The 12,146-nt window shown below is 36.5% G+C and overlaps 1 protein-coding gene across 1 annotated transcript; it reads left to right on the top strand.

The window, feature by feature from the left end:
• Positions 1 to 8,262: 8,262 nt before the first annotated feature.
• LOC112177489 (short-chain dehydrogenase/reductase 2b) lies at positions 8,263 to 10,196 on the top strand. The gene is made up of 5 exons (XM_040510722.1): positions 8,263 to 8,367; positions 8,465 to 8,708; positions 8,827 to 8,889; positions 9,106 to 9,264; positions 9,690 to 10,196. Exons 1-5 carry the CDS (start codon positions 8,333 to 8,335, stop codon positions 10,068 to 10,070), a joined length of 882 nt encoding a protein of 293 aa, XP_040366656.1. The 5' UTR covers positions 8,263 to 8,332; the 3' UTR covers positions 10,071 to 10,196.
• The last annotated feature ends 1,950 nt before the right edge of the window (positions 10,197 to 12,146 follow it).

Below are 12,146 nucleotides of genomic sequence, written 5' to 3'. Positions count from 1 at the left end.
GTATGCATATAAGAATTTTGTGCAATACAAAAAATCGAAATTGAAAATCGATAAATTTGACATTATTTATCTATTTAAAGGGTATTATTAGATATTGTGTAAAAAAATTAACACGATCCACCATTATTTATAAGTCAAATAAATCTCTTTAAAAAAAATAATAATAAGTGAAATAAAGCAGTTAACCACTTATACACTAATAACTCCCTAAGGGGAGATTAACCACGAGTAGATAAACTGTCTGAAAATTTTACATTACTTGATATAGGTCATAGCCATGAGAGTGTGAGAGTTGACAGATCGGAAAAAAAAATTATGGGTGAGCAGTTATGAGCATATTAGTTCTATGTGGTATTTAGGGTTTAGGGTTGACCTAATAAATCGAGACCTAAACAACTTCGAAAATAGCTGAAATTTTGACCATAATTATATATTCTTATCATGATGACATCCAACGGTTGATTTTCATAAAATCTATTTCTTCCACGTTGTTCCTCGTGGAAGGTATATTTTTCAATACAACTATTAAACAAGTTATACCACATTAGTAGGCATATAACGATTTCGTGCGATCTAAACAATCAAAACTAAAAATTGATAAATTTAACATTACCCATCTATTTATAGCGTATTAATAGGTATTGTGTAAAAAAATTAACCCGATCCCCCATCATTTCAATATCAAATAAAGCGATCAATCACTTATACACTTATAACTCCCTAAAGGGAGCTTAACCATGAGTAGATAAACTTCCCAAAATTTTTACATTAGTTGATATAGATCATACCCACGAGAGAGTGAGAGCTGACAGATCGAAAAAGAAGTTGTAAATGAGCGGTTATGAGCATATTAGCTATATGTGATATTTAATGTTTAGGGTTGACCTACTAGATCGAGACCCAAACGACGACGAAAATAGCTGAAATTTTGACCATAACCATTTCTTCTTGTTATGATAACATCCTACGGTTGATTTTGATAAAGTCTATTTCCTACACATTGTTGCTCATGGAATGTATACTTTTCATTACAACTAATAAGCTAGTTATACCACAATAGTAGACATATAAGAATATTGTGCAATCCAATAAATCGAAATTGAAAATCGATAAATTTGATATTACCCATCTATTTATAGCGTATTAGTAGGCATTGTGTAAAAAAATTAACTCAATCCGCCGTCATTTAGATGTCAAATAAAGCGGTCAACCACTTATACACTTATAGCTCCCTAAGGGGAGCTTAACCAAGAGTAGATAAACTTTCTCAAATTTTTATATGAGTTGATATAGGTAATAGCCACAAGACTGTGAGAGCTGACAGATTGAAAAAAGAAGTTGCGAGTGAGCGGTTATGAGCATATTAGTTTTATGTGTTATTTAGGGTTTATGGTTGACCTAGTAGATCGAGATCCAAACAACTTCGAAAATAGCTGAAATTTTGACCATAATTATATATTCTTATCATGATGACATCCAACGGTAGATTTTGATAAAGTCTATTTCCTCCACATTGTTCCTCATGGAAGGTATATTTTGCAATACAACTAATAAACAGTTAAACCGCATTAGCAAGCATATAAGGATTTCATGCGATCTAAACAATAGAAACTGAAAATCGATAAATTTGACATTACCCATCTATTTATAGCGTATTAGTGAGTATTGTGTAAAAAAATTAATCCGATCCGCCATCATTTAGTTGTCAAATAAAGCGGTCAACCACTTACACACTTATAACTCCCTAAGGGGAGCTTAACCACGAGTAGATAAACTTTCTCAAATTTTTATATTAATTGATATAAGTCATATCCACGAGAGTGTGAGAGCTGAAAAATCGAAAAAAGAAGTTGCGAGTGAGCGGTTATAAGCATATTAGTTTTATGTGTTACCTAGGGTTTATGGTTGACCTAGTAGATCGAGACCCAAACAACTTCGAAAATAGCTGAAATTTTGACCATAATTATATATTCTTATCATGATGACATCCAACGGTCAATTTTGATAAAGTATATTTCCTCCACATTGTTCCTCATGGAAGGTATATTTTGCAATACAACTAATAAACAAGTTAAACCGCATTAGTAGACATATAAGGATTTCATGCGATCTAAACAATCGAAACTGAAAATCGATAAATTTGACATTACCCATCTATTTATAGCGTATTAGTAGGTATTGTGTAAAAAAATTAACCTGATCCGCCATCATTTAGTTGTCAAATAAAGCAATCAACCACTTACACACTTATAACTCCCTAAGGGAGCTTAACCACGAGTAGATAAAATTTCTTAAATTTTTATATTAGTTGATATAGGACATAGCCACGAGAGTGTGAGAGCTGACAAATAGAAAAAAGAAGCTGTGAGTGAGCGGTTATAAGCATATTAGTTTTATGTGTTATTTAGGGTTTATGGTTGACCTAGTAGATCAAGACCCAAATAACTTCGAAAATAGCTGAAATTTTGACCATAATTATATATTATTATCATGATGACATCCAATGGTCAATTTTGATAAAGTCTATTTCTTCCACATTATTTCTCATAGAAGGTATATTTTTTCAATATAACTAACAAACAAGTTAAACTGCATTAGTAGGCATATAAGGATTTCATGCGATCTAAACAATCGAAACTGAAAATCGATAAATTTGACACTACTCATCTATCTATAGCGTATTCATAGGTACTATATAAAAAATTTAATCTGATCCGCTGTCATTTCGATATCAAACAAAGCGGTCAACCCTTTATATGCTTATACTTCCCTAAGAGGACCGGAACCATAAGGAGAGAAACTTTCTGAAATTTTCACAGTAGTTGATATAGCTTATACCCATGAGAGTGTGAGAGCTGACAGATCGAAAAAATAAGTTGCGAATAAGCAGTTATGAGCATATTAGTTTCATGTGATATTTAGGGTTTATGATTGACCTAGTGGATCGAGAACCAAACGACAACGAAAATAGCTGAAAATTTGGCCACAACCATTTCTTCTTGTCATAATAACATCCAACAGTCGATTTTGATAAATTCTATTTCCTCTACCTTGTTGGTTATGGAATGTATACTTTTTCATGTAACTAATAAACAAGTTAGACTACACTAGTAAGCATATAAGAATTTGGTGCGATCCAAATTTTTTTGGATGTTCACCTTATCGTGATTTGGCTCATTTTAGGAAAATATAAGCTTTTATAGGGTTGACCGTTTTCAATTATGGTTAAATTTTTTTTACATTATACCTATTACCACCCAATAAACACTTAGAGAATTTAAAATTGCTTGACTTTTAACTTTTTTTTCCTTTGGATTGCCCAAAATATGAAAAATATTCCAACATTTTTCATCACGCTTTTTTCGGAAATATTAATTCGTTGCGATTTTATTTCTCCTGTGAAAATATTATAAAACGATCAATTTTTGTAGTCATTTCTTTAATTGGGGTTTTTTTTTTTTGGGGGGGGGGGGGGGGAATTGGGAAGAGGATCCCAATCTGTGAGCCGCAAAAAATTTATTGAGTTTAAGTGAGATAGTGCGAAAATTATTTATTGATTTCGATAAGTGTAAAGGCGCTCGAAAATATTTTTCAAAATTTTCATGCAGTGAATTCCTCAATTTAAGGATTTGATGATAAAGTACACGATGTCACGAGTCCATGGGTATTTTGAGAAAAATTTTCGGACACCTGATCTATTTATTGTGATTTTTCCAAAGTTTTAGAATTTTGAGAAACTATTAAAGAAAATTCCAAAATCACGTGGTGCAGTCTAAACCGTCGAAATGTCACCTCTTTATCAGGACCGTTCCAAATTAATTAAAGAGAGACTTTATATCAGCCTTCGATCAGATCAACGATGTAGAGGGATCGAGAGAGATCTAGAGTCTCTGACCCGGTATTGCGACCCTTACCCGAGGGCCGAGGGCGAGACCCGGTCGTATTCTCACAGTCAGGCCATCTACCGGAGGCGGAACACCGGCGTTAGCTTCGAATCCTTGACGCCGACGTCTTCCCGATCTCAGATTGTCCATTCAAATACGGACGACGAAGGTACTAAGCTAGACAGCTTAAAGCTTCCACGGCGGTTCTCCAACTTTTTCCGGCGACTCCGGCTACGGATTGAGCTGCATTTGTATGAAACTTAATCCTCTCGTTTTGAATTCGATTGGGTTCTGACGAAATTGTGTTTTTGGGTGACATCGGATTTCACTGTGATTCCGGTTTCCGGCAGCCATTCCGGAGTTTTTGATTCGTCTCCGATAGCTATTGTTGGGTATTGTTGCTTGCGTTCTTCCCATGAGTCCTATCTGATCTTGCTGCACCAAACGAAGTCAATCACTTTCCTGTGCTGGTAGCTAATCGATTGCCACACAGGTCGGACCTCTAAACCAGAGCTACTGGTGAATTCCTAATCTACCTCAGGCCATGTCCTTGAAAAGGAGATGAACAGAAGTATAGGTCTTTAGACTTCAGAGGAACCTAGCAGAGTAGCAGTCGGCTTAAGAGAATGGGGGTTGTCCAGTCATGGGTAGAAATCTTTTCACTTAACGTCAACCGGGAACAGGCTAAGCCTTTCCCATCAACAATTTCCTCTTTATAATTTGACATGTGAGCTGCACGTGTCTGGGCCCAAAGCACCGAGCATGCAAAGCTCCGAGCATGGAAGACGTCGTTGTTAACTGAGGGTCATTGCATACGACATACTTGCGCCACAGATTGATCAACACAGTGGAAAAGGAAAAGGTATAAATACCAAGAAACCAATAGTAGATGCATACATCGACAATCGATTAAAGTTAGCTTTCATACCTCGTCTCACTTATAGTTAATTTGCTTCATATGGCCGAAACAACCAACGATTCTCAGTCAAAGAGGTAAGTATATACACACATATGTTCATAGATTCCCATAAACACTTTCTTCACTGAAGGCTAAGTATTACATGTGTCTTGTCGATCAAATTAATATCTGAAATGTTATATGATTCCATGATTCTATCTAAGGTATATTAATGTATACCAATACATCAAATAAATTAGTTTGATTCAGACTTTTAGAAGTAAACTAGCTCCATATGCGCATTAATAGATTAATTTGGGACTAATAGTCTATTTCTATATATATCATAGATTTATTAATGAAATTATGTTATATTGCCAGACTATAAATTAGGACCAGAAATTCAGACATGCGTGTCTAATTCTATGTAATGTTACAACAGTTCTGGTTCACAGCAACCTGACACATCTACAAACTTAAGCAGAGACAATTTCCTTAATTACTAACTTAATTGTCTTGATTCTCACCGGCAATAAATACTTGTTCTCTTTTTGGTTTCAGAATTTGTGTGGTCACTGGGGCCAACAAAGGGATTGGATTTGAGATATGCAGGCAACTAGCTTCTAATGGGATCCTGGTAGTATTAACTGCAAGAGATGTGAAGAGCGGACAAGAAGCTGTCGAAAAGCTCAAGCTTTCTGGCTTGACTGATGTAATTTTTCATCAACTAGATGTAACCGATGCAACTAGCATTGCTTCTTTAGCAGATTTCATCGAATCCCAGTTCGGGAAGCTTGACATATTGGTACTTTATTACCTCTCTATCAGTATTATTTGAATTTCAATTCCTATGATATAGTTAATGACAAAGGATCAAAAAGCTCCTCCACAAAGAAAAGAAATTATAATTTGACTTGCTGGTTTTTATATAGATACGTTATACAGTTTAATACACTGTTATGTAATACAGGTCAACAATGCAGGAGTTAACGGAATCACAGTGATCGGAGGGAATGCAAAGAACATAACTTTTGATTATGAGCATGTAAGAGATTATTTCCCTAATACCCAATTAAGTATTTTTTTTATTCATTTTTTTTATTTTTGGGATAATTTTGCCCTCTCCTTCTTTGTCATTTAGAGAAAGAAGTCATTGGAGACCTTGCTTAACTCCGGTGGCGGACTCCGGCTACCGGTGACAGGAATTCAGCGACCTGAATCCTGCAACTGATGACCGGAATTCTGCGACCGGTGACAGGAATCCTGCAACCGATGACCAGAATCCGGCAACTGATTATTAATCTTTTTCCATGTATGAGGTTGATGGCACATGGGGCTTGATGATGATTAATAAAAGGACTAAATTCTGCTTACTACCCTGTACTTTCAAGGGTTCATCAGTTCAGTCCCTGCACTTCTAATTTAATCAGAAAAGTCCTTGCACTCTCCAATTTCATCAAATCGATCCAATCAGTCACTATTCAGTCAATTTTCGGGGAAAATTTCCAAACTATCCATCTGCATTCACAACACTGACGCGTCGGCGGGCTGTCTAGAGATGGGTAGTTTGAGAATTTTCCCTGTGAGAAGGTCCCACGTCATTTTAACAGCGAAAATTAACAGAATAGTGACGGATTGGATCGATTTGATGAAATTGGAGAGTGCAAGGAAATTTCTGATTAATTTAGAAGTGCAGAGACTGAACTGATGAACCCTTGAAAATACAAGGTAGTAAGCAGAATTTAATCCTTAATAAAAACTTTTCCTATCATGATTATCCATTTTTCTCTTGTTATCCTTTCACCCAATTGAAGCCTACTAGTGATTACAATAGTACTGTGATCATCAAATTACAAAATCTATTCACCAAATTATATACATATCCCCACATATCACTTGTACAAAATAAACACCTGCATCATTTGATGAACAAACTTAACGACTATACTAATACACATTTGAGTTTGAAGTAGTTATTGAGAAAATATTTCTTCAAAAATTGAGTAGTACCATATTATGATCAATGTTTAAAACTCTTCTCCTCTTGGCGATCATTTTGTGGATTTCTGATCGGTTGCAGGTGACGCAGAGTGTTGCGTTGTCGGCCTTGCGCGTGACGTGGGCAAGAGCTTGCTCGCACACCTCCCACCTCTAGCCGGAGGTAGGGAGTGAGAGAGAGAGATCAGTCTGCAGAGAGAGAGTGAAAGCTGTAATTTTATAATTAATTGAAGGTTAAAATTGTCATTTAATACTGAATTGGGAAAATGGGGTTAAAAAACTCTTAGTGGAGTAAGTGGGCAATTTTGAAGCTGAAATTGGGTAAGTGGTCACGAACCCTTTATTAAAAGGAAATAACAACATTTATTGAGGGTCAACAAACTTGCATTGAGAGTCAATAAATCTCCTAAAACTTTTATAAGATCTCCGAGGACCTTGTAAAACTAAATACGTAAGTGAACCTTTCATGTTTTGTGTGTAGTGATTATAAAACAAAAGTGGTAGTACATGGAGTTTGTATACATAACTTTTATTATAAAACTCGATAAACTCCCCCACCCCCCCCCCCCCCCCCCAAATAAAAGATTAATAAGAGATTGTGAATTGATGCAATATCCTCATATTCTTCCTCAATCAAAGTTTTATTTATCTAATTTTAAGGAAATTAGTTCCCTTCCCCTCAATAAACTTTTATTGCCTCTCAATAAAAATTTTTATTGACCTTCAAAAAGACTTTTTATTGGGAGGCAAAAAAATTTATTAGGGGCAATAAAAGTCTCCGACGAGCTCTTTAAAGACTTCTAGCTACCGGTGACTAGTGACGAGATTTCGAGGTCTAGTGACCGGATTCCTGTAAGTCTCCGACGAGTTTTCTCTCTTACACACTCTCTCTCTATGTGACAAAGGGAGAGGGCAAAATTGTCCCAAAAACAATCATTAAAAAAAACTTAATTGAATATTAGGGCAAAAAATATGTAATTTATTGGGTAAGTGGGTAATCTTGAAAGATGTTGAGGTAAATGGAGTTAAAGTAGCTAAAATTTGAGTAAATTGACATTTTTCCTTTTTATAACACCCTTTTCCAAATGTGTGTGCATATGATTGGAACCATGCAAATTCGTGTATCATAGTCTGTACACTTCGCAAATGATAAATGATTTGAAAAAGAAGAGATGATGCATACAAATTTTCCTGTCAATTCACATAGAAATGTATACAAATTTTCATGTCAATTTACATGTGATTTGAAAAAGAAGTGATATAATGCATACAAATTTTCCTCTGATTTACATAAAAATTAAATGTCAATTTACATGAACATGAGCCAACAGTTTGTGATCAGCACTTGCGTCATTTATTGATCCCAGTTGATAATGATGATGACTTTGAAGGACGTCATTGCATACGTGACCAATACGTACTCAGACGTAAGGTTGCTCTAAAACTATAAGTAGCTCTAAAACTATAAATAGCTCTAATTAACGACACTGTGTGGTCCTTGTAAACATACATAGTTGTATTGGTCCTTGTAAACCATCTTCTAGATATAAAAATGGCGGAAACTACCATCAATTTTGGGTCAAAGAAGTACATCTCTCTCTCTTTCTCTATAATTACCATTCTATAATATATAGCTTCTTACTTCTGTTTCTTTTGTCATTTGTACTTTTTCCGGTGATATTAGGATTGCAGTTGTTACTGGAGCCAACAAAGGGATTGGACTTGAGATTAGTAAGCAATTAGCTTCTAAAGGAGTTGGGGTGGTATTAACAGCAAGAGATGCGAAGAGAGGAACAGAAGCAGCTGAAAGCCTAAAGGCTTCTGGTTTCTCCGATGTGGTCTTCCATCAGCTAGATGTAACTGCCCCAACTAGCATTGCTTCTTTGGCAAACTTTCTCAAAACGCAATTCAGAAAGCTTGACATATTGGTATTTGTTCCTCTGGCACCATCATTCGAATATTTTGACATGATCTATTTCTTTTTCACTTGAGTAACCTCTTCTAACACACTTTTTTCTCTTCTCAATATCAATGATTCAATTGAAGGTTAACAATGCAGGAGTCCTTGGATCTGTATTCCTCGCAGACGACATAGCTGGGCCTGACAATGTAAGTCGATAAAAATTGAGGTTTCGAGAGAGAAGTCTCGTAAGTTTGCACTTTATTTTGTTTAACCTGTGCATCCTACATGACTATCATTAAGGTTTCAGTTTCATGAATTTAGGATTTCATCCCATATTGTGAAGGCTTCACCTTTTTGTTATAAAATCTGTCTTATATGTTCTATTTGTTATATCAAGTGTTAATGAATGATGGGATGTGCAGGTTAAACAAAATACAGTGCAAACTTACGAGACAGCGGCGGATTGTTTGAAAACAAACTATTATGGAATCAAGCAACTCACAGAAGCACTTGTTCCACTACTTCAAAAATCAGAAGCTCCAAAGATAGTCAATGTCTCTTCCACACTGGGACAGCTAAGAGTACAAAACTGAAACCTTAATTACCTTAATACTTATAGAGAAAAAGATTTTGTATTTCATATTATCATGCATGTACATATATTTATAAAAAACACACACACAAACATATATATATATATATATATATGTTTGTATGTGTGTGTATATATATGACATTGATGTGGTCTATGGTCTTGACTTACAATTTGACCCCACCACACGTTGATAAACAATCTTGTTAAAATGAATAAAAAAAATGACTCCTCCCTAGAATGACCCAGTATATACCGTCAAATTGTAAGTCAAGACGATAGACCACATCAATTTCTTCAATATATAGTTTAGGTTGTCAGTCTAATGGCATAACATGACATATATTAAGCAAGATACACAGTATTACCAAAATAATTGGCAGTCTAATAAATGCATTACCCTTTGGATTTTAGCTTATTTCAAATGAGAAAGCAAAGAAGGAGCTAGGAGATGCGGATAACCTCACCGAGGAGAAAGTGGACAAGCTAGTTGAGGAATTTCTAGAGGATGTGAAGCATGATTCGATAGAATCCAAAGGATGGCCTTTAGATATATCTGCCTACATTGTATCGAAAGCAGCTCTTAATGCTTATACAAGAGTCGTGGCAAAGAAGTATCCCCACATTGCTATTAACGCAGTTAGTCCAGGTTATACCAAAACAGATCTCAACAATAATACTGGGATTCTCACAGTTGAAGAAGCTGCACTTGGTCCTGTGAAGCTAGCTTTGATAGCCGAAACTGGAATTTCAGGCCTCTTCTTTGACCGGACTGAAGACTCAACCTTTGATTGAGGTCATTGTGACCTCGATGAACTAGATTATTTTGTGTTTTATAAGATTTCGAATCTAAATCCTTCTGGTTGTTCGATTTTTAGAATATGTTTAATAAGCACAAATAATACCCTATGGTGTTGTATTTTTTTTTTTTTTTTGAGAAGATGAAAATTCCATTAATAACCAAACAGATTACATAGCATTAGATCCATAGTTACGGGACCGTCAACATGAGTGACTTTCATGAGCCAAAAAGACCTAACCCCTAACCAAATTTTACGCTCATATCCGCGAGCCACAATGAGTAACCACCAAACATGTATCGATACAACCCAGCCACCAACATTATGATGAACTGTTTTCACCCGTTCGGACACCGCGATCCAAAACAGCCAGACCACGTGTAAGGGTGATTCACCATCACGTTGATAACCAAAAAGCACAGACAAAAGACCAGACCATGACACACCCATGAAACCAAAACAACCTAACCCTCGCTCAATTGAGGAGGGACTTATTATACCTAAACAAAAACCAAAACCTAAAAAACCTAACCAAAAATCACAAACTAAAACCTAATAGAAAAGAGAGTTCGACCACCGCAACACGCTTCCAATTTCCTCGACATCAGACCCCAACCACCAACAAACCACCGCCTTAATCCCAGCCGCACAATCTCACCCCATTGTAGCCACCCAAGCCCGCCGTGTGGCCTTCCACCTCCACTATCTACATGGTCTCCGACCAGATCTAGGACCAAAACTGGACCATTGACAAAGAAGAACACTGAAAACAATGAAAGAGGGATTAATCTGCACCGCCACCATAGGACTGGATCTGCTGACCACCACCGCCCTTTGACTCTCCACCTTCCTATCCCTTCCACCTCGGAGTGAAACCATCCCAGCCGCTCACACCCATCAGATCCATAGCCAGGATCCTCCATCCCTGTAGTGACCCAGCCAAAAGCCTGAGAAAGAAAACATCGTCGTTCGATGCTGCAGTCGCCGAAACTCTCTCATCTCAGAAGAAACTAATAAGTCCACCACCTGTCCGGCAACGTCCACCACACACCGACACAGCCAGAAGCAGCCATCGACGTGGGAACGCCGCCGGACAAGCCACAGCAACAAAACTATGTTTTCCAACCCTAGGTTTTCTTCCGGATATCGTGGAGTCCGGAGAGAATTACCCTATGGTGTTGTATATATATTATGATTAATAAAAGTACGCACTAAGATTTTTTATATTGAGACTTGAGGACAAGATGATTGTGTTAAAATCCTGTTACAAATTACCAATACTATGTAAGAAGAAAAGAAGTATGGCAGCCGAGCATTTCTGAAGTATAACACCTGAGTTAATCATAATGATTTCGAATTATGATTTTTTTTGTACAAATAAATTTTAGGCAGAAGAGAAGGCAATTCTCCTACCAGAGTCTCGTTGAACTGCCACCAGTAACCTGACTTTCAAACTAGGGAATACATGCAACACAACATATGAGAGGCGGCGGTAGGCGGTAGGCACAAGGCCACTTTGGACTTTGGGGAATTTGATCCTATACCCAAATTCACACACCCCTTTTAGAATAAACTCATCCATAAGAGTGTTTTAATATACACCCAAACCAATTAATTAGGTTTATTCAAAATAAAAAAAACTTATTACATAGGATAAATATTAAAACCCAATGTTGTCAAGAATTACTAAAGCTGCCACAATCAAATTCCCCATTCACCTATTAAATAGGATTAATATTTAAATCCAGTCTTGTGCGGATGGAAGTCATGAAACAGCTGCCCATAGACATTGCCCGGAATTACTCAACCCTTGATTCCAACAATTGAAAACTCTCATCTGGGTTTGAGGTTATGTAATCTCCACATTCAAAAGACTAATCTCTACATTTAAAGCCGGTATCAATATCTCCACAATCATGCGATTATGTTTTTGATTTCATGCATGTTGTGATTGTGATATAAATGGATCGCACAATCAGAGGTTGGTGGGTTGCCTTTATTCAACTGCATATCCGTTTAATCCGATTGGCACTGTTGGTGAGCACTGTGTTTGCTACCTATTCAATAGTTG

The sequence above is a fragment of the Rosa chinensis genome, chromosome 7 (genome assembly GCF_002994745.2).
Source record: "Rosa chinensis cultivar Old Blush chromosome 7, RchiOBHm-V2, whole genome shotgun sequence".
NCBI lineage: Eukaryota > Viridiplantae > Streptophyta > Magnoliopsida > Rosales > Rosaceae > Rosa > Rosa chinensis.
This window is presented reverse-complemented; position numbering and strand designations above follow the sequence as displayed.